The sequence below is a fragment of the Silurus aristotelis genome (assembly GCF_946808225.1).
Source record: "Silurus aristotelis genome assembly, chromosome: 1".
Classification (NCBI taxonomy): Eukaryota; Metazoa; Chordata; class Actinopteri; order Siluriformes; family Siluridae; genus Silurus; species Silurus aristotelis.
The window spans coordinates 27,917,923-27,942,210 of NC_139574.1; the positions used below are offsets into that span (position 1 = coordinate 27,917,923).

At 37.2% G+C, this 24,288-nt stretch overlaps 1 protein-coding gene across 1 annotated transcript; it reads left to right on the plus strand.

Annotated features, from left to right (window-relative positions):
- Positions 1 to 13,773: 13,773 nt before the first annotated feature.
- On the plus strand, positions 13,774 to 24,024 carry has2 (hyaluronan synthase 2). Its single transcript, XM_083554323.1, has 4 exons — positions 13,774 to 14,208; positions 18,330 to 18,956; positions 21,101 to 21,202; positions 21,639 to 24,024. The coding sequence occupies exons 1-4, from the start codon at positions 14,185 to 14,187 to the stop codon at positions 22,566 to 22,568; spliced, it is 1,683 nt and encodes a 560-aa protein (XP_083410449.1). The 5' UTR covers positions 13,774 to 14,184; the 3' UTR covers positions 22,569 to 24,024.
- Positions 24,025 to 24,288: the final 264 nt, after the last annotated feature.

A 24,288-nucleotide genomic window follows, 5' to 3' on the forward strand; every position in this document is an offset into this window, starting at 1 on the left:
GCATAAAATCCACAGGCTTACTGTAACTCACCACAAATAAACCTTGCAGGTCAATGTTTTAAAGGGGTTTTCGTTTTTTATCATACAAGTCTGTTTAATGGCCTGGAAGTCAGTGTTCTTGGCTGAAATCACACACTACTTCAAATCCCTGCCAGGTGGGTCTTCAATAACATGTTCATAATATCAAGGTTAGAGCTAAGTGCAGGGGAAAAGTAAAACTCCACTGAGCAGAACTACATGCCCCACAGCCTCCTTCCAAACCTATTTTCTCCTAATGACATACAAGTCCTATTGCAGAGAATTTAAGGTTGAAGAGTGAAGGCAGATGTCCTTGTGGGGGGTAACCACCCCACCCCCTTCAGAGTTTTCACAGAACTTAGTTTTCTTTGCACCGTCATACTACTTAGTAGAAACTTGCACATCTGGGATAAAAGTCACCATTCTAGATACATTTGTTGCCAATAACCTGAATATGTCTTCATGGCTTTTTGGATGTTTTAACCTGTGAAACATGACCAAATCTTATTAGTTAATTAGTTTCACTAAAGGCTCCTTAGAGGATTCTGTAGAATCTTTTGATAGTTAGGGGAAGGTCAGTGCACTAAATGTCACAGTGGTACCATTCATTTAGGATGGTGCACATTTTTTAAGTCACATGACATAAATCAGCTGTCATTCGTCATTTTGTGACCTTATAAATCTTTGGGTGGTGGTGAGTGGGGGGGTTGGGGGAGACAGCGAGACAGATTCTGGGGCTGAACTGAGTGTGATCTCATTTCCACACCCCTAGGTGGGTGAAGATGTATTGCTCACTATAGGGAAAATAGTAACTTAAACCTCATAGGTGTAATTTGTGGGCTTTTTTGCTTGTCCATTATAGAATAAGCTGAGCTGATGTTACATGTAGTGGCTATGCACAGAATAATGAGTGGCTAGTATTAATGGTTGTGGATTGTGTTTGCTGTTTTGTGTAACCAGGAACAATTGCATTATCATCAGCTGTAAAAAGAAAAGAAAAGAAAAGAAAAGAAAAGAAAAGAAAAGAAAAGAAAAGAAAAGAAAAAGCTGGCTATTACACAGAATAAATTACTTAATGCTTTTGGTGTCCAGTGGGCAATAGTATGTCGCATAACCACAGAAAACGCAAATGAGTAATAAACACAAATGAGGTGGATTACTTTCTCAATTTTCTTAATGCATTTAGCATGACTTTACGCAATATAATGTTCAAGATACAGAATATACAGCATAACAAAACATATTTGTGTGTCTTGTGATATTGAGCTGAAGAGGGAGTGTGATGGGGAAAAATGTCTCAGGTTTTCTGCCGCAAATTTGTACTTGTTTGTACTTGTACTTGTTTTAATTTGCCATTATTGTATCATTTTGTAATTTTTGTTAAGATAGTTTTCTGTCAAGACTGTTGGTTTTCATGTACCAATAATGATGATTTATTTTGGAATGACTTTCTGAATACTATAGACAACACAGGTGCATAAAAGCCAAAGCCCACCCAAGTACGAAAGACACCAGTAACAATCCACTTTCAAGTCTTTCTCAGTTGCTTACTGGAAACTTGTCGTAGCCAGACATTTCCCAGCCGGCAGCCACTCAGTGAACTCATGTGGGCTGTTAACAATAATTATCATTGGATAATGGAATATGATGGCAGCCTACTGCATGTTTAAATATTAGACTGCAAAACTTCATACCCAGCACACTCTAAGCATCATTCTACTACAGAAACACACCCATTTTGTTTTCACTGGCTCTTTCTGAACAGACTGGATTTCAGTGGTATCCATATGTTAACCTCATAGATTAGCATGATTAATGACAAAGTGGGTTAGGCCGCACACTATATTGATTTAAGTGGTCACATTTACAGAATGATCTGACATGCTGTAGATAATCAAGTGCAATTATGTCTTGTATTTCCCAAATTAAAAACTAATTTCTATCAACAAAGGGTACTTTTGTAGTTTAGATTGTAGATTGTGTTGTCAATAATCACAAATGCTACCATGCCCAGAAAAACTGAATACAACTGTATATGTGTGCTACTTTAAACAAACTATGCCTAAAATCTCAGGTTATTACAGAATAACCCAGTGAGGCATTGGAAACAGTCCCACAGCTTCTAATAGGGTGTTCCAGGAACTCCCTTAGTGATGTCATGTTTCGGGAAAATGCGTCAGCACACAGGTAATCACAGACAACTCAGAGCCGAGTGTAAAGGAACCACTGAAGAACTGTGATCACCATGCATTTACTATGTTGTCAACTCCATTTGTGGACATTGTTGTAAGAAACACAGAAGCTCTCTTAGTTTGAAATCTGACTTTAAAATGGAAGCAAAGATTCAATTACAATAAGAATGAGTATTCAACAGCCTCACAGCTTCAAGGTCACTGGTACACTTATGGTTTGATTTCTCCCTATTTTCTCCTCAATTTGATCACCTGCCAATTGCCAATTATCAGATTCCAACTTACTGTGCACGCAATAACCACTCTTTTGAAATGTATTCAAGCTGCATAACAGAACAGTGAAGGAGCACACAAAGAGTCCCCAATACCGTCTAGTAATTCTGTAAGAGACAGCTGAGACAGTAATGACATTTTTGGCTCAATAACCATGGTTGTGGCATCATCAGGATTTACTTGTGTTCTCCAATCATAGAACAAATGTTTTTCTATTGTGTCACTTGAGAACCCTGGTTGCTGTTTGAAGGAGGTAGAGTTTTTTCTTTATTTTTGTTATTTTTAACATTGTCTATTAATATTGATAACCTCCAAACTATGAAATAACATTATGTAGCAAACAAAATGTTAAATAGCCCATAATATTTTATGTTTTTGATTCTTCAAAGTATCATATTTTTGCTTTGATGACAGCTTTGCACACTCTTGGCATTTTCTTAGTCAGTCTTATGAGGTAGCCACCAGGAATGGTTTTCCAGGTTCTCTGACAAGTTTCCTGACTTGTTGAGTATTTGCTGCTTTACCTTCACTCTCTGGTCCAACTCATGCCAAACAATCTCAGCTGGATATAGATCAGGTGAGTGAGGAGGCCAGGAAATCTGATGAAGCACTCCATCATTCTCATTCTTGAACAAATAACTCATAACCTACAGGTGTGTTTGGGGTCATTGTCCTTTTAAAAAAACAAATAATGGTTCCACTGAGAGCAAACTGGATGGGATGGCATGTACCTGCAAAATGCTAAGGAATTAATGGTGGTTTTGACAAAATCGCCAACAGTGTCATCAGCAAAACATCGCCACAGCATCATACCTCCTCCTCCATGCTTCAAAGTAGGAGCCATACATTTATGAACCAGCAGTTCACCCTTTGCACATTTAACAAAAACTCAGCAGTTAAACCCAAAAATATAAAATTTGAACTCATCAGACCACAAGATAGTTTTCCACTGATCACTGTTCATTTTATTGTGTCTCTTGGCCCCCAAAGTTCTCTTCAGCTTTTTGTTTTCCCGAATTAATAGTTCTTTTGCCACAATTCGACCATGAAGGTCTGACTCATGCAGTCTCCTCTGAAGTGTGGATGTTGAAATATACAGTATCTGCCACTTAAACTCTGAAAAACATTAATGTAAATCAGTGGTTTCTGAGGCTGGTATTCTAATAAACTTATACTTTGCAGCAGAGGTAGCTTTTGGTCTTACATTTCTCGGATGGTCCTCATTAGAACCTGTTTTATCATAGTATTTGATGGTTTGGTACACTGCACTTGGGGATACAATTTAAGTTCTTGAAATCTTTCTTTAAATGAACTAATCCATATTTCTTAAAGTGGATCATTTGTTTCTCTTAACACAAGATTTCTTGCTATAAGATTGATTTGTACAGTAGCTGTAGCAGCAGTAATATGGCTATTGATTCTGTACTTCCCCATTTCCTCTGCAAAAGGTAACTGATGGCCTAAAGCACATTAAGGAAGCAAGAAATGTCCAAATTTAACAAGGCACACTGAACTGAAAACTATTACAGGTGACTACCTTGAGATTTTGATAAGAGAACGTCACGAGTGTGCCAAACTGTCATCAAATTCTGTGTTGTTTCCTTTTTTTTTTCTTTTACTACATAATTCTATATAAAAATATGGAAAAATTATTTTATAATAATGTTCTTTCGTAGTTTTCATCAGTCTTCAGTATTAATGTAAAAAGTAACATTACAATAACAAAAATAGATAAACTGCTAAACAAGAAGGTGTGTCCAAACACACACATACACACACACACACACACACACACACACACACACACACACACACACACACACACACACACACACACACACGGTATGTGTATGTATGTATATAAAAATATATTTTTTGTTGTTGACACTGTTGGTGATTTAGTCAAAATCCAGTGTACACTTTACCACTATGACTACCACAGTATTTTTTAGGTACATGCCATGCCATCCAGGTTGCACATAGTGGATCTATATTTTGTTTCTCAACATACTATGTTGCCAAAAGTTTGCAGGCACCCAGTCATAAGTGTGGTATGTGCTTTTTGAGCATCACATTTCACATTTAATCCCAATTTGCTCTTATAATTCCCTCCACTCCTCTGGGAAGATGTTCCACTAGATTTTTGACTGTGCTTGGGAACATTTCTTTCATCAACTTCATTGGTGTTATTAAAGTCAGGTACTAATTTAGGGTGTGAAGGCCTGGAGTGCAGTCAGTGTTCCAGTTCATCCCTAAGGTGTTTAATCGGGTTGAGATTGGAGCTCTATAGCAGGCCACTCAAGATCTTTCTCTACATACCATGCAAACCATATCTTCAAGGAGCTCACTTTGGGCACCGGGGCATTGCAATGCTTGAACAGGTTTGGCTTTCCAAGTTCAAGCGAACACAACATTTTATTAATAATAAAAGGCATATTTCATATAGGAAATCTTGCTAAAAAGAAGTAATTTTGTTATTTATGGAGACTTTTGAGACACCCTGTATATTTTCTCTATTGTTTTTGGTTGATCTCCCTGAAATCAGCACATTTGATCTGCTTCTTTTTCTTGAAGATCGTAAGGAAATGGTTATCATTTCTACAATATCAACTTTACTATGGCTTTTCCGTCAGTGGATCCCCTCCAGAAGTGTATTTATGAGGTGATTAGGAGCAGACTACATGAGATGTGTTGTGTTTTCAATAGCAACATAAGAGCCTTTTCATAAAGAAACCATGCAAATTACTACCACAACACTATCTACAGACCATTCCCTCTGCTGCAGGATATGCTTGGCAGTATATGGTTGTGTAATTGGCTAAAACAATGGCTCCATTCTTTGTGTTATGGCATAATAACCAATGCACCCAGATGTTCCCAGGATGTATGAGAATCACTTTGGATTTCTAATGTGTTCCCCATTTCCACAGGTTCGGGAAATGACACAATGCAGACGCCACTGGGTATACGAGCTAATCCTACTTGCCCCCACTGAAGATTGGGTTCTTTGATGAGCAAAAGCCCATCTGCAGGCAAATCCTGGCATTTTCACCACATGCTATGACTAACCAAAGGGCATATACATTGCGTTATATGTCATTTATACTTCTATTCCATTGTCTAAAGTGCACAATATTGTTTCAGTGTTTCCCCACAATTCTTCATTTTCCTATTGCTTCTTCGCCCCCAAAACCATTAGATCAATCATATAGGGAAAAAAGGCTATGATTTTACAGGGGTTCAGCTTGCAGTCAGGAAGTGATTGTCATGGGTAGAAAACAGAAGGAGCTTTCTTTTCGCAGTTTGAATCTGCACTCAAGACAGGCCTGTATATCAGAGGGTAAATGGTTCCAGCTGGCCTGGGGTGGCATGCCCTTGGATATGATGGCTATACACACACACTTACACACACACACACACACACACACACACACACACACACACACACACACACACACACACACACACACAGACACAAACACACACAAACACACACACGACAAAAAATGTGTCTCAAAGGAACAATTATTTTCTAACCTGAGCTGTAATTCTGTAGGGATGCTGCAGTTTTAAAAATGGATTTAACAATTACAGTATCTTACAAGCTAAATCCCAAACTGAAAGTGTCACTGTGGGCAGTTTTTCAACGAATTATAAAGTTCAGGCAATAATATTTTAATTATTTTTAAAAAAGTGTATTCATTCTCTACTCCTTCAAATGTTATATGGTCTTTTAAAACTAGTGTCAGTATCTTATTTTTAAATATACTGTATGTCCAAGACAAGAAAACAGATATCAGCAGACAAGATTTATTTGCTTTTAATCTATACTACTGGTCAGATGGATTAACCTGAGTGCATATGGGATGATTAAATGACTTGCGCCTGTGCAGATCTCCTATGAGTCATCTATCTTAATTCTGTTTGTGACCTTGACCTCTCTTGTCTCCTTTTTGATTCACAATATCCTCAGGACCTACAGCAGACTAATACAGGAAATATCATTTTCACAGTTTTAAAACCAGTTCATTATACGTATTTAGGCCACAGACACTAATATGTAAAATATTTTTCGTAACTCTTTTTTCCCCCAACCGTGCTTTCTTTAGGAATGTTCTGCAGCAATAAATCAAGATACTTTGGAAGACAATTGGTAAGAAAAATCAGGCAAAGGAAGTCAATGATTTAAATGACTACTTAATACTTGTATTACTTTACAAAATAGAAACTTTTTACAAGACAAATGCACACTGCAGAGTCAGAAAATTTGAGCTCTTCTGAAAGTGCTGTTAAATAGGTAAATGTTTCACTTCCCTGTTCAGACTGTGTAATTGCCAGCAATTCCAGGATAAATAAATACTAATTAGTGTTTATTTTTGTTCTGCTAAACTGATTTGCCTTGCTCTTGTGCCTAAAAGAGCAGTCGTTCTCAAGAACAAACATTTAGTGGAAGAAGAAGGACGTCTCGTGTTCATATTTAAGTTGTTGGGTCTAAACATTTAGGTCTGGCTGGAGTGAACTATTCTTTCAATTTTTTTCAAAGAGTTTAACTTTGTGTTCATTTAGGAAACTAACACGGAATATTGTAGTGTGGACCAAATGAGCTAGTGATTCTAAAAAAGCTTTGGAACAGCAACCTTGCACGTTTCTATTAAACTGGTATGAGGGTCTTGAGCTTCTCGGTAGAAATGCATGAGTTTAATAAAATAAATATGACTTTAATAAAAAGAAAGGTGATTTTTCTTTAGCTAGAGTTTGGAGTTTAGAGTCTTTCCTGCAGTCACCCGTTGCTCTCGGACTAAAAACCTTCATATTAAAGTGGGAGATTGGCAGATCTGAATCCCTTAAAAAGGTTTTTCCTTCAAACTAGTAAAAAGTTTTTAATGTCATTTTCATTAGTTATTAATGAGCGTTACATGCTCTCCGATTACATTACTAACACCAGCTCTGAAGGCGGAGGTGACCTAAGGATGGCCAAAGATTACGAAGGTGACAGCGCATACATTGGGTGTTTTTCTAGTTAACATCGTCAGAGATTTCCTCATGCTTTTTGAGGGTGGAGTCGTTTTTGTCACGATGAGGATTTGTCATATTTAGGAGAAGAACCACACACTTAGTTCTGTGTCATCTATTTCTGGTCAATGCTTCAAAATCTATTGCAAGTGATATATGTGTTGCAAGCAGAAGTGGCAAAAGTATACACATCCTTTACTTAAGTAAAAGTACAGATACTTATGTTTTAAAAGACTCCAGTAAAAGTTGAAGTACTGACTTCACTTTTTTACTCAAGTTAAAGTAAAGAAATTTGGGCTCTGACATGTACTTAAGTAAAAAGTAGCCATTACTACTACCTGTTTCAGTGTCATGCTGGTAACTGGACCTCACATTATATCAATGTATGAATAAAAAACTGAACAACCACCATATAGAATACAAACAGAGAAAAGACTAAGACATAAACAAAAGATATTTATTTATTTATTTATTTATTTATTTATTTATTTATTTATTTATTTATTTATTAATTTATTTATTCATTTATTTATTTATATATCACAAAACAATCTGGGCTTTAGCCTGGTGATGGCAAAAAAAAAAAATATGTATATATATATATATATATATATATATATATATATATATATATATATATATATATATATATATATATATATATCCAAAATTATTGGGACACCTGGCCTTTACTGCTATATGTAGTTCTTTCCCAAACTGTTACCACAAATCTGGAGGCACACAATTGTACAAGACGTTTTATGATGCACTATAATTACATTTTGCATTCACTTGAACTTGGAAACACAAACCTGTTCCAGCATGGCAATGCCCTGATCTGGTTTACATGCTTTGGAGAGAAAGATCTTGAGTGGCCTGCTATAAAACTTTAAACATTAAAATGTCTCATGACAAGAAAGATATAACAATAAAATGTTAGATTACCAGTATGTGCTTAATCAAATTTGACGTTAAATTTTTAAAAGCCAGAACTTTTTGATACCAATCATTTCGAACATTTCCCTTATATATGGCCATGGGAGTTGAGAAATGTCTTTGTTTTTATTTATTTTCACATCGGTGGCTCCCTCTGAATTCACATTAACCATTCCTCTTGTTGCCTTGCTCATTGTTAGCTCTGCTAGCCTATGCCTATGCCTACGTCTGATAGCCAGGAAAAATACACCAGTGATATGGTGAAAAAGCTGCGCAATGACAGGTTGAAAGGCTGGAAACAGTGCTCAATGAGGAGAAATAATACTAAAAGTAACAAGTCTGGTTTGAAAATGTAAAAAGTAGAAAGTACATATATTTGTGTAAAAATTGCTTGAGTGATAGTAAAAAGTTGTCTGAAAAATAAATAGTGGAGTAAAGTACTGATACCAGAACAATCTAAAGTACAGTAATGAAGTATTTGTACTTCGTTATTTCCTTCCTCTGGTTGCAAGTGATAAATGGACTTAAAATGATCTCGTTGTCTGTGCAAATCTGGCATTTACTTTCTTTTTTATTAGACAATACCCCTTTAAAAATCCTAATCTTCAATTGCGTGTTCTTTTTTTGATTGCAGCCAAATCAGCATGTATCTGGCAGCTTGATCTAAGTAAATGTCGAGGGACCGACAAGTCTGATTCCAGATTACCGGGGATCGAGGGGAGGCTTGGAGGAACTCCCTGCTGCTCCAAACATAACCTCTCACCCAATACTGATGCAACAGGCCCCAATGGCTCAGATTGGGGACAGGGTTAAGTGATGTACTCTTCTTCGTTTTTGTATTCATTATTGACTGCATATCGTTGAGATTTAGGGTCAGATCTAAAAGTCAGTACTTCACAGGAAGAACAGCAAGAACTATTAGTGACATTTTATTCCTTTAATTGGTGTAATTTACCACTATAACAATAAATAAGTTCTCTAAACCCATGTGCCTGAAACCATTTGCCGCTCAACAATTCACATTAAATCGGTTGTCTAAAAAAAAAAGTAATGCCAAACGAGTTGCAGGAAGAATGCTGAGCCTTTCCTTGAATAATTAAAGCAACGTGAAATAGAGAGTACATTTGGGAATTACAGGCTGACTACTACCTCCATTGTGCCATAGAAAGCTAACCATGTGGAGTGTCTGTTTAACTTAAACATAGAAAGAAATCTTGATGTGCCTAAAAAAGGGCTAATGCTATAAAGTGACAGGAGACAAAGCACTTTTAAAGTCTTGTCTTTTCCAAATAAGTTAAAGGTATACACATAAAGCAGGCTGATTGTAATTTAGTCAGACTGATGCTTTAGCATACCAAAATGTTCTAGATGAATTTCTGCAATGACCGCTATCCCAGGAACGTCTGTGGTGCCTGAGTCAGTAAAGACTCAGTACAAAATCTTTTCCCATTTCTCTTTGAGGAGAATCTAAATGCACGCTCTGGCAGGGATCCAAACCATGAGACTTTTAGCCCCACAGAACCTTGTTGAAACCGTAAAGCTGCTTTGAAGCCGGCCGAAGTGTTTCACTGTGGAAGTGAGACCATAAAAAGCAGCCGAAGCTGGACTGCTTAACATTTTGACCTCTTTAGCTTTATTACATCTATAATGAGGACACAACTCCAGCACCTTATTTCATCTGTTTTCAGTCAGTGCAATGAAAGTCAATGAATTCAGCATAAAAAGTTCATTTAACTTTTCATATCAAAACATAAACTAATCCTCAGTCTAAGACTAAGCTAAACTTATTTCTGGGTCTACTAACAGAACACATTTCATTTTGGCCCATATTGAATAAATATCAAACTAAAAGACTATAGCAGGATAGTCAAAAGAGTTCTAAAAATAAATACAATAAGATGCAATTGATAATGGTGATGGAATCTTCAGTAAAGAAATAAATGTAAAAAAATCAATATTGACATTTGCTATACTTTTTTTTTCTCACATATTTCTTTTTATATGCAAAGGAAATGACTTTTACAACATGCCTATAACCGTAAAAGGCAGACACCAAAAAGAAAGAAAAGTAAAAGCAAAAATTGAGTTGTTTCTATTCTGTAAACTCCTGTGTTTAAAGCACTCTCTATGGTAATAATGAAAACAAAAGGGTGGAGCATGACTCTTTTTTCTTGCTTGCTCTCTCTCTCTCTCTCTCTCTCTCTCTCTCTCTCTCTCTCTCTATCTCTCTCTCTCTCTCTCTCTCTCCACGCACACAAAAGCCCAAGAAACACATGTCAGAGTTCCTATGGAAACAGGCACACTCCACACTTTGTAAATGCTCTCACACTCTAAGCGCAGCACACTCATTCACCGCCTGTTTGTCTGCGGATAATCATTGCTCACTGAAAGAACCAGTTATTGTTGAGGTCTGCTGACCACTAATGATAGCCACCGGATGCAGTTGTGGAAAATCTGAGCCATGAGTATCATTCAGCAAGGTGCTTTCCTTGGGAGTTTAACAGGATGATCCCCTCTATTACTCATACCCCAGACATATTGTCATCATTCATCTTCAGTAAGGGCTTTATCCTGATCAGGTCGTGGTGGATCTGGAGCCTTTTCCGGGAGTAGTGGGTGGGAATACACCAGCCACAGCCTCTGGATCACCTACAATACTGACAAGGATAAAGTACTTACTGAAGATCAATTAAAAAAGAATGAAGGAACCCTTTACCTTAAAGGGGGCCAATAATTTTGGAGGCAACTGAATCAGTGCTTGAATTGAGGGGGGAGCTGGGGGGGATCCGGGACCACCATATGGCATTAGGGACGATCCATGACAAGTAAAAAAAAATGTGAATTACACAACATCTGGGGACCCAACTAATTATAATATTCGATAGTCCTACATTGCACAAGAATGTCCAGCTTTCTGTTCCTCAGATAAAGTCAGTATGCACAGATAAATGTCTTGCTGTGGATGTCTGCTGAGAATTATTCAGCCTCCCATTATTTTAACTGAACAATCTCAGTAAAAATCTTTCTTTGCACAGTGTGTCATATATCAAAGCTCTTTTGCATTAACTGTTGTTTAGGCATGGCATAAACACTGTTTGCTTTAAACATTAGCAGCAAACAAAGAAAGGAGATGGTACTTGGAAGTCTTAAGCACACTTGAGTAATCTCAACAAACCATTGCCCAAAGTGAAACCTCACTTCTCTTGCTCTTGCTATACTTTTTGGAAACTCCATGGGAGTTCCTGGGAGTGAAACAATGACTACATTAGTGTCTTTGATTAAAAACAAAAAGAAAAATAGGCAACACATAGACTCTCAATGATGCCATTGTTCAGAGTGAATTCAAAAAAGATCCTTACAAGTCCACAGCACTAAAGTAAACTCTCTCTTGTGCCTTGGCCAGAATACACAGCCCGGACCCCTAGGTGGTATTTAGGGTGGTTTGGAAGTGAGGGATGGGATCCATACGCGCAGAGCACAATGCGCAGTTCTGTGCAAGCCAGATTTGGGTGATGTGATCCAAAAGCTTCAAATAAGTCAGCAAAAACATATGGTTGCTGTTCATTACAGTCAGCTAGGGGTATAAACCAGCCTCTAGGCTTTAAACTCATCAGCATCTAGCCCTCGGCGCCACTGCTACTAGCAGAAGACAGAGCATTCATGTTCAGCACGCTTCCCTGGGAGTTTCTCCTACGTAGCGGAACGTAACACGGGGTTGCCCTTCCCCTCCGGCGACCCTGTAGGCCTCAAGCCCTGGCTATTTTCTCTGGCTGTCATTGTGTATCCTTTCTCAAATAAACAGCAAGGCAAATTAACACATGAGGAACTGTGTCTTCAGATGAATGGGGGACTGCCAGAATGGGCTCCAGTGCTATCCCCCAGGGGGCAGAAAATCTCTTTGGTGATTAGTTGGGATTTGTTTAAAATCAAGTGGACAAGATCAGCAAACAGCTTACTCCTGCAGCATTTTAGAGTCATATATTGTTTTGGAGAATATGGGCCTGTGCTGACAATTACTGTATATTAGGATCCTATAGTTGTACCTAGCGTTATTAATGCAGTTAACAATCATAATTGTTTTGTGAAATTGGCCCAAATCCAACCATGTTAACAGAGGTTTATGTTAACATCACGGTGGTTGTAGACACTCTATGTACACCCTCAGCAAAGAAAACAAATAGCAAATGGCATATTAAGCTTTTAAAAGTCTGAAAAAAACCCAAATGATTTGTCAGGAAACAAGCAAGAATAAAGCAAACTCACTCCTGAGATCTTCTGTGCCATCATTTGATTGTTTTCATTTTTGATCCAGTGAACTTTTCATGAAAAAAATAGAAATTCTATTTATATATTATTCTTGTACACACGGGGGAAAAAGAGTAAAGCTGATAAAGATTCAAAAATTTGCAGTCAAATTCAACCATATCAGGTTTCACAACATTTTTTAAACTATTCAATTGTTTGAAGCCATCAACACTGGATTTACAGCACATGCTCTTCTTTCTGTAAAATGCTGTCTGCAGGTTTACCTACAAAACTTAAACATTTAAAGAAAAGAGGAAACACTATTTCATAATGAGCTTCTTTATCTACTTGTTTCATTCTTGCTCATTTTTTTTATTTGTTTTTAAGATGATTAAAAGCTTAATGTCTTGCCATTTTTGACTTTTTTTTGCCCAGGAGAGTACAGAGTACTGTTTCAGCAACACTTGCTCAAAAATAGACATTAAATTTGAGTTTATAAGAGTAACTAATCATTCATGCATTCATTAATGTATTTCCACGGCAGAAACGTGCGTCCAAGCCAGTAATATCCCAATGAAGTTTCTTTTTACGCGCGCCATTTTCAAAAAATTTGGAGGTATATCCGTGGCGCCCCCTGCTGGTGTATAGAAGCAATGAATTTATTCCACTTGGTGGCGAATGAACTAATTGACCACGGATGGCTATTGGCTGAAAAAAAGAAGACACACAAAAACCAACAGGATCTCAACAAAAGTTTATTATATGGTAATTATACTGACATAGGGCTTATATATTCACACATATTAAACACATAGAAGGCTAAGCATCTTGAAAATATATAGTATTTATATTAGGGGATGTTTAGTTTCTGTGCATTAATAGTTAAACCTGTGAAATAATGTTTAAATATTGCTGAAGTTTAACAGTTTTAAGCCTATTTAAGCTTGAGGCAAGAGGTTAGTGCTATCAGTTCGGAAGTTTCAATGAGAAGCACTTTTTTGCCTCCTCCAACAAATTTGCTCCTCCTCGCCCCCCCGAACCTTCCCCCTCATTATAACAACTCCCAAAAAGCCTGCCGGTTTTAAAAGCCTCTTCCAAATGGACACGGTACAGGAAGCTGCAAGGGGTGGTCGCAAACTACAAATTACAATTTTAACGCATCATCTCACAGTTGTACCCCAGTGATACCTGAAGAAACTTGAAGCAGCAGTACAGTTTGCCACTAACTTTTTTTTTTTTTTGACCCCACGTTTGGATACATTTTTAAACCATCCCTTTTAATCATCTGACAAAAGAAATGACAATCAGGACGATGTGACAAGTTCTGCCAAGTGTATTGACTGAGGAGGAAGACTGTTTGCAAACCTTCACCTGTTAACGTGGGGAGACTTCATGCACGTTTTCTCTCAAGATTCCAAAAGAAGCTCGTGCTCACAAAGTTTCCTGCAGCTGCTGCCCTGCCCACGGAGCCTGCTCTGATCTACATCCATCCTCCAGGACCACCAAGATGTCATCAAGAAGCTGCTCCAAGGTAGGGTTAAGAAATCCTCTTTTTGTATTCAGATCTGCGCTCCAAAATTTCAAATTCTGCGATATTACAGCAGATCTGTTCATCACTGTAGTGATCTAAAAGCGTTCAGCTGCAGAATGAATGGAGTCGACTTCATGCTCTATCCCACTGAATCATACAGACTGAATTAATAAAAAAAACAAAACAAAACAAAAAACTTACACCTCATAATACATTATAAACTGTGTCATTGATTCCTGTATAAATTACAGTACCGTTTCTTTACTCTATACACACTACAGCTCCACAAAGCGCTCCAGCTGAACATCTACAACTGATGTTGCGCGCCAGCCCGTTCAACTGTAGCAACAGGGTTGCCAGATTTTGACCTACAACACGTTTAGCTAATTAGAAAATAAAAGTGAATTGTGTAATTAAAAATTGAACATCTTGAATCAAAAGTGAACTAACAAAATGTTGACTGAACTACATTTTCATTTTTAGTTAAGTATTGTTTTATATCAATGCAAGTAATCCTCATTTAAAACTTTAATAGTTCATTTAGTACAAAGTCTTTTGAGCATTTCAATTTGCGTAGACTCAGTAAACGATGGCAACCTATAACATTGCTTAGACAAAAAAATAATAATAATAAAAATAATAATAAATCCCACCATTCTAACAATCTTAAACTATATTTATACTAGAATATAAATAAATCTGGCAACACGGTTTCTCGATGACGTTTCGTTCAGACGTGAAAATGGGTATGGTGTGGGTTAATATGGGACCGGTGTCCATGCGTAGATTTCTAAGTCAGAGTTAGAGTGTTATAGTTTTATTCTAAATTAATTATTAACCACTAAATGCATATATACAGAAAACTGTGTGATGCAATTTAAAATAGCTCAAATGTGTGACGTCATGGACTTGCTTCTGAATTTTATTTTTTTTTCCCAGTTCATTTCTGAAGTAGTAAGTTTACATAGCAATAAGATGAAAGAAGCCACAGGAAAGGCTTCAGACAGGAAGGCTTTTATACTGTATTCATCTCAAATATTAGTGGATTTCTGTCTTCAGCCTTCAAAGATCTACTGAACTGCAACTGGAAATCTTAATATCACTGTATGATTAATGCTGTCACACAAAGTTTTTTTGTGGGGATTTCCTTGACTCGGGCACTTATAATCCATGTTTAGATTATGTCCCATTAAAGTTTAATAATTTATGCTAGTGGATTCGGTTTAAAAGGGAAAAAAAAAACCTAAACCATTTCAAATCCTTAACCCCAATAGATATCAAAGTGGTGCCCATTATGTGTGATCAAAGTGTGTGGCAGGAATCCTAAAGAACAGAGATGGTTATTAGTCTGTGACCCACTATCACTTCATCAAAGTAATTTGGGTGGCAACATACAATAGTCCTTGAGCCATCACAATTAACACGTAGCTAATTCTATTATAACATCTTTAGCTCTTTGCTTGTGATTAGGTCATATCATCAATCAACTTTACCCATGATCTCTCAAGATGTAAGGAAGCAATAGCACCATTACAGATCATTGTTTACACATGCACCAGATGTTTTATAGGTGTTTGAGTGAGTTGAAAGTGCTTCTGAAAAATGCAGCATGTCTGTTCCTTATTAGTACAGTAGAAGCAGGTTCAGGGAGAACATAGGTGAGAGAAACACTAAGCCAGACAGGGGAAGTCAATGACTGGGCAAAGTTCCAAAGTTAGACAAATGAAGCATGTGCTTGTAATCTGAGAATTCATTTAAAATGTGCCTATGGCGATATCGCTACTTTCACAATTTAATCCATTCTATCACAATTGATTTAACTTGATAGTGGAAAAATGTCTAAGCAAATCTGAACACACTGTCACAAATGTAAATCTGGTTGTTGATTTTTTTTTTATATCAACAAAATTGCTGTCAGTCAGCAACGTCACCTGGGCTTTGGATGAATTTTGATGAAACTGGTCAGGCTGAGGAGAAAACAAGATAGGACAGACCAAAAACTGACTGTGGGTGTGATTTTCTGTATAAAAAACTTTATTTCTGATTTATTCTGCCGAGAAACACAACGCTGGCAGCTTGCAGTGTCACTCACACCTTTTTTGCAACCTGGGAATCTTGTGGAAAGCAATGAAAAAGATGAGTGAGGAGAATGATAAATGACTGTCTGGTAAAGCTGCACTTTAAACATGATAACAGCCACTCAAACACAATGTAAACAAGATTAAAGCCTACTTGGACTGGAAGTTAGACGAGGCATTTAGAATATTAAATTGGTTGCATATGATATCCAACCTCAGCATTAAATAGTGTGGGAAAAGAGGTCTTAAAAAATGTCCATGAGGTTTACAAGATAAGCCACAAACATACATATGATATATGTATGAAATAAATATATATAGTGATATTTTGTGCGAGTAAAGCATTTCTCAGGTAAAATTGTTACACAGTGCTGGACTTCATAGCCCTGAGATTTACATGTGCTGTTTTAGAGAAGGCAAAAGTTGTAAAGAATTGCTGCTGAATAATTATCCTCTGCCACTGGGATTCCCCTTATTCTTTCCCATATATTTCCAGACATTAGTTACAGCTGTGTGTTAATGTTTCTTAAATATAACAATATCCCAAAGAGACTGTTGTAAGTCTGAAATAAATTCCACAGACAGTCATTTTCCTTGCATCCACCTTCCTGCTAGTTTTTCTTCAAGAAACAAAATCACAATGAAGCAATATACTTGTGTATTTATCAGTCTGAAGAGCACCTTTTGACCATGCACTGGTGGATAAGAACAGTCCTCCTCCTTTCTACAACTCTAGGTAAAAAAAAAAAGAAAAAGTGACAAGAGTTTGAGTTGTGCAGCGCAGCTTTACTGTAGCTTCAGGGTAGTATTTCATCCACGTTTGAAGCCGGTGTTTAAGTTTTCCCCACTGAGAATGATTCAACTTTCCAGCTCTCTTGCTTTGAGACCCCTCCCTTAAGGGTCTTCAGCTCTGCTGGAATGCTGCCAGCTCTGGGAAGGCAATGCTACACATGTGCACTTACAGGGGATGAAAATGAGTGTAACATTGTTACATCTTGCAATTTGGGAAGTAGTGGATTTAATATAGGGTAATGTGTTTGGTTTGATCCACTAGGGGTAGAGGGAACCAAAAGTTTTCTCAAATGATCTTCTCACAACATTGCTTTCTGGTCACTTAATAGAATACAATTTTAGTGAGAGTACTGCACCATCCAGGTCAAGAGGACATGCCAATCAGTCACAGTTAATCAACATCAACAATGAGTTCATATTCCAGATGTGTTACTTTCAATATCACTTAATCCCTAGATTAATCTCTGTAAGCATGGGACCTGGTTTATTATGCAGGTAGCTGAGGCACTTTTAAAATGAGCACAGAGGTTCACCCAGAGTTTACGATGGAAAAAACGGCTGTGAAACAGAAACATGCAGCTCTGGCTTTTTCAGACATTAACACTGCACGTGTCACCGTCTAAGGTGGAGTTTGGAAGGTCTAGAGCGTCAACACCCAAAGTCTTGTAAACATGATGACGTACAAGGCAGTGTGCCAGTTATGCTAACTACGTACTACATTGCTGCCTAACAGTTCCACCTCTGCAAAGCTAGCGGTATCACTTAAATGACAAGTGATAAAGATCCAGTTATATATCCAGATTTGGGTGTTAAGAGTGAATAATTCAAACAACATTTGTTAGAAAGAGAGGTCTTCCCCTGCAATAATAATACAGCGGGCCTTAAGCATTCAAATAATCTGATATTCACTGCTCGTGTCTTCCCACAGAGATATAAACAGATGATGTCAGGAGGGTGGTGCCCTGCAACAGTGTCTGCCAAGCAGATGGGAAACTGCATTAATTTGGAAACTTGGAACAAATGGCAATGGAACATGTTCAAATTTTGAAACGGAGAAATGAGGGGGCTAAGAGGAGAAATGTCCAACTGGTTAAAATATATTGCTGCTTTTTTGTAGATGGACATACTTTAAAGATGCATGATGGGCAAGGCAAAACATGAGCCCAATCACCCATTTGGAGATAGCTTCCTCAACAGTTTTTATGAATTCGTAGTAAAATAAGCTAACCACAAATCTTTTATCATTTTCAGATGAAATGTGATAATCTGATCACCTACCTAAGGATTATTGGAACAACACTGTTCGGTGTCGCGCTGCTAGTGGGAATCTCTACTGCCTACATCATGGGCTACCAGTTCTTCATGACTACGGGCAATTACCTGTCCTTTGGTCTTTATGGAGCCATTTTGGTCATTCACCTCATCATCCAGAGTTTGTTTGCTCTGTTAGAACACAGAAACATGCGGCGGTCCATGGAGACACCAATCAAACTCAACAAATCACTGGCACTTTGCATCGCTGCCTACCAGGAAGACCCCAATTACTTGAGAAAGTGTTTGATATCAGTTAAAAGGCTCACCTATCCAAACATCAAGGTCATCATGGTGATTGATGGGAATAATGAAGATGACGGCTACATGATGGACATTTTTCGGGAAATAATGGGCCGGGAAAAGGCAGCTACCTATGTCTGGAAAAATAACTACCACCAGCTAGGGCCGAACGAGACCGAGGAGTCATACACGGAGAGTCTGCAGCATGTTTCTCAGCTGGTGCTCAACAATAAGTGTGTGTGCATTATGCAGAAGTGGGGAGGAAAGAGGGAAGTCATGTACACAGCCTTTAAAGCCCTTGGGAAGAGTGTCGACTATGTGCAGGTGAGTCTCTGAACTTGGTCTTGCCAAGTAAATAAAGCAGCTGTGAAACACAATGGCACTTTTGTGCATGGTTAAAAATGTGTCGGTTTAATGTTTGTAGTATGGAGGGCTAAGGGAAGTGGCTGTGTATTTAACATTGATGCTCTTTATTAGGAATCGCCATGAGCTGCCACTTGGGTCTTTTCAGAAACACCTTTGGTTTTTTCAGGATGATTTACAGTTGATGTACAAATGGTACAAATACATAGAACAGTTTAATGACCGTAGAGGGTTTTTTTTTTGTTTTGTCTTAGTTTAGAATGTCTCCCCTTAGAACATTAATAATTTATTTATGAAATATTCAGGGTTTCATAGGTGATTTTTTTCTGTTTGTTTAAGAACCTTTTTGTAGCATGCTGTAAAAAGAAATTCTTAGGGATTACAAAAATATGCCATAAGTTTATAACTGTGAAGACAAAACCAAGGTATTTGTGTTCAAGGAAACCCACTGTAGTGAAGCAAGCATCTGATTCTAGCTGTAATGCGTCCTGAAAACCATTTCATTCAACAGGAAAATTGACATAGCGAAAAATATATTTCCTTGTTTTTTTTTAACCAACACTGTTGCTTTCCTACACAGGTAATCATGGCTGGGAATCTTGGGAAACTTTTTTTTTTAATAGTGTGATTTTTGTCTACTCGCCACCTGGTTCTAATGAAATACCTGACCTTTGCTCCATGGAGACAGGCATAATTGCATTTAGCATATCACCAATCTGTCATAGCTGACTACCAAAGTGAGCTTTTTCCTAACTGTGGGGTCTGGGTAGATGATCTGACTTTGAGTTTCAGCAGGATACAGTCTTTGCATAATGGCTTGCTTGTTGAATGGGGCATTGGACAAACTGGGTTATATCACTTTTAATCTTTGACTACAGATCCAACATTTATAGAAATCTAGATGAATGAAAACAATAAAAAACCTACCATCATCAACAAGAGAGAGTATTTGCAAATTGAGACATTTTTCTAACTTCTAACTCACAAAAATGAGACCGGTCACAGGTGATGAAACATAATGCATTACGACATCCAGTGATTTAAGTAACAAATGTGCTGCAAGTCACCATAATCCAGGACAGATTACAGTTTAATAACTAGTTAAGAACTTTTTATTCTTAAAAATTAATCAATGATGTTCCAGAGTGTTTTCCCACTGACAGTTATATTATAAGAAGGTGTAATTTGTCACTTATTTTTGGACAGTTCCATAGTGACTGGGTAAATGCGTTCTAATATATTAGCATACATGCTTTTTAATCATGCATGTTGGAGTTTTTTTTTTTTATTGAAAAAAAACAAACAAAATTACAGCAAATATCCTGCTTTTAAAAATGTCAATTAATTAGATACCTGTAGTAATAAAGAAATACGGCAGGCTTCTGAAGACCCGTGTCAACAAAACACCAACATCCCAGCATGCCAATTCATGGTCAGTCCATTTTCATTGGGCTACAAACATAATCATGCCCAGTAAAGGCATGAAAGGGAGTCTTTTAGCAGCACACAAAGGGCATCAGTATATAACAGAATCTCAGAAAAGCTGCTTGGCAGAAAAAAAAACCTTCATATCATAATTGCTATTTTTACCAAATGTTTTAACCATGTATGAATCTTGTCCTGTATATAACCTTTCATATCGTTACACTACAGCTAAAATGTCATTAGATAAGTTATTGAATATCACTACAGACATATGACTATATAATTTCATGTGTATGTGTGTGTTGGTGAGGTGGTAGATGCAGGTATCATCAAAGTGTGTTTGTTAGAAATAAATGTAGTTCTTACAGCAAGCCAGGGACAAAATATAGGGAATAACCAAAAAACAATCTAAACGTAATAAGGAACAACTGTTGAGATTCACTTTGTCTACTAAAACACACTTTTATTACACAAACATGTCAGGACTAGCAAACAACAGGTGAAGTTAATTAACAGCCATAGTAACAGAGTAACCAGTACAGGAAGCAAAGATCTTATATCTATCTATGTACATTGATGAGGAAAAGGATTATTATATTAAATCATGATTATGATAAATAAATGAATGTTAAGTGTTTGCGTGTTTTCTAAAAGGTGCATATGGTTTGATGTGTTTCTAGGTGTGTGACTCAGATACCATGCTGGATCCTGCCTGTTCAGTGGAGATGGCAAAGGTTCTAGAGGAAGACACCATGGTGGGAGGAGTTGGGGGAGATGTTCAGGTATTTTCCAACTTCTATATTTATTTCATGTCCTACATCTTCTATTACATATAACCAGAAATGGTTGGATGATAACCTAAAATTACACATAATAATACAATTCAGGAATATTTTGATGTGAAGGTTGTTGTAGTTGTAAAAGGTTAGTGGGTGGATTTGGTTTGATGGCTTCTAGACATCTGGAAACATCTGTCGCACACACCACACCACAATTTTTTTCTATGTACACTTATATCTATATTGATGAGCATCCCATACAGTCTTATAATGATTCCCACAGTCCTGCAGGTTCTCTGCTGTGACTGTCCGTATTTGATTTCCATGTACTGTATTTCCATTTATGAAGTATAATCAGGTATCTCATATAATAACTCAATTTAAACCAAACTTGGTACCAGTAATATTTACTAATGCATGGTTTTGTTTTTCTCTATAGATTCTGAATAAATATGAATCTTGGGTGTCCTTCCTGAGCAGCGTGCGGTACTGGATGGCCTTTAACATTGAACGAGCCTGCCAGTCCTACTTCGGCTGCGTGCAGTGCATCAGCGGGCCTTTGGGAATGTACAGGAACTCTCTTCTCCATGAGTTTCTGGAGGACTGGTACAATCAGACGTTCATGGGCAGCCATTGCAGCTTTGGTGATGACCGACATCTCACAAATCGCGTGCTAAGCCTTGGCTATGCTACTAAATACACAGCACGCTCCAAGTGCCTGACCGAGACACCTATCACATACCTGCGCTGGCTCAATCAGCAGACACGCTGGAGCAAGTCGTACTTCCGAGAGTGGCTCTACAACTCTTTGTGGTTCCACAAGCACCATCTGTGGATGACCTATGAAGCTGTTATAACTGGCTTCTTCCCTTTTTTCCTCATTGCCACAGCCATTCAGCTCTTCTACCATGGTCGCATCTGGAACATTCTTCTCTTTCTACTGATTGTACAGGCTGTGGCGCTTATCAAGTCCACCTTTGCCAGCTTTTTGCGAGGCAACATTGTCATGGTCTTCATGTCTTTCTACTCAGTGTTATACATGTCCAGTCTTCTACCAGCAAAGATGTTCGCGATAGCCACAATAAACAAGTCCGGTTGGGGTACTTCGGGAAGGAAGACAATAGTCACCAACTTCATTGGCCTCATCCCGATCTCATTCTGGTTCACAATTCTATTTATTGGCATCCTGTATACCATTGCCCAAGAGACGCGAAAGCCTTTTCCAAATTCTGAAAAGATAGTCTTAATAATAGGTGCAATAGTGTATGCCAGCTACTGGGCTGTGTTTTTGACTTTGTACATGGTTCTTATAGCAAAGTGTGGCAAAAGGAAGAAGGATCAGCAGTATGACATGGTGCTTGATGTCTGATCTTTCTCACTGTGTGGTCCCTCCTCTTTCAAAGTTTACATTGTGAACAGACTATGTTCTTTATAGGTGACAATCAAATGACTCAATCAAAGAGAGCTACTATTGCTGCTGTGACTTGATACCAAGGACATTTCTTTAAAATGAATAAGAAAACACCAAAACCAGAAACGAGGTTCAAACCTTGGACTTGGACTGTTCTGAATTTTATACTCTATTTTTTCCCCAAAACCACCAACTAAACTTTCTTTTCCTTTTTATCCATGAGACTGTTTTTTCTATGCACTTTTATATCTTTCTCTCTTTCATCAGACATAATGCTTGACATAGAACTCAATGAACAAATACCTCATGGTGATGTTTGCATTGTGTGATTGACTGGGATGCAGTCATGGCTCATTCATTTAAAATAATTTATTGTTTTTTTTTTGTTTTTTTTAAACCTTGTTTTATATATAAATATAAACTTTTTTTAAATGAAGGCCAACCAGAATGTGTTGACCATGCTGTATTTTGTATGTGCATATTGTATTTCTTCTCCTTTTATATAGACAAGTTTATTTTTTCTTATCCATGAAAGATTCTTTATTTTCAGTCATAAATATTTGAGAAAATGCATTGTGCATTTAACTGTTATTACAATGAATTGTGCATCCGACCAAAAAAATGTGAAGCTGGGTTTTGTGTTTGCATTGATGGCAAGAAAATGCAATTCTAGCAACAAGAATTTTTATAAGGAAGAAGACTAACCTGTGTTATCAAATCAAAGTATTACCTGACAGGAATACCAGCATATTTATATAATAAAACACTCTGTGGTTCATTGTTTGTTTGTATCTGATTTATTGTATTTTTGTACATATTTTATATTTGGCCTGTAAACTGTTATGAGGACTGATCACAAATTTATAACATTTCAGACAAAAAAAGTATTTGCACACAGATATACACAGATGGATGTCTAAATAATTTCAAAGTCCAATGCCATAACTCTACTTTGTGGTCACACCATGACTTCTTCAATGTGATATGTTTTATTTTATTTATGATTTAAATGAGCCTATAGACAAGTATCTAATAATGCTGATGCTGATTTGAGACATATGAATACTAGATGTGATGTCAAAGTAACTGACCTGTAAACCCAATTACAGGCTTGTTTCAAAATTTTTAAGCTCAAAAGCAAATGAATCGACTGAGGGCTGGAATAAAAAGTTGACTATGAAAGTATTTTTTTTTTTTGCAGTTTAATTATACCAAATGTTATGTAGGCAGTATTATTATAAAGCACTTTTTGTGTTTGTGCCAAATTGAAAACATTGTTTCTTACTATGTATACTTTTTTTTTTTTTTTTTTTTTTTTTTTTTTTTTTTTTTTTTTTTTAGTTTGTTCGTTTGTTTTCTTTGTAAACATTATGTTTTTGAAAAAAAATCTAATAAAATAGATTTGATGACTTGATGGTGACTGATTTCTTTTTTCTTTCTTTTTCTGGAATGACAAGATGTCGGTTTATAGAAAGTAAGATCTTTGTATAAAGCAGAATAAAACACTGGTATTTTGAAGGAAAGTATTTGGCCAGCATGAGGGGGATTTTCACTAATGTTAGCCTGTGTGTTACACACCGGGACCTTGTGATTTAATCAGTGATGAGAGGGGGAACAGAGAGCTTTATCTCATAAAACATTTCCATGGTGAAGTGTGTTTGCAATATACAAAGAGGGT

What these genes read in the sequence shown, in the direction of transcription:
- has2 (XM_083554323.1), top strand. Translation starts at nt 14,185, where the DNA reads ATGTCATCAAGAAGCTGCTCCAAG. An exon ending in CATCAAGAAGCTGCTCCAAG is followed by an intron (nt 14,209 to 18,329) that starts GTAGGGTTAAGA and finishes TATCATTTTCAG; the next exon opens with ATGAAATGTGATAATCTGAT. An exon ending in GAGTTGGGGGAGATGTTCAG is followed by an intron (nt 21,203 to 21,638) that starts GTATTTTCCAAC and finishes TTTTCTCTATAG; the next exon opens with ATTCTGAATAAATATGAATC.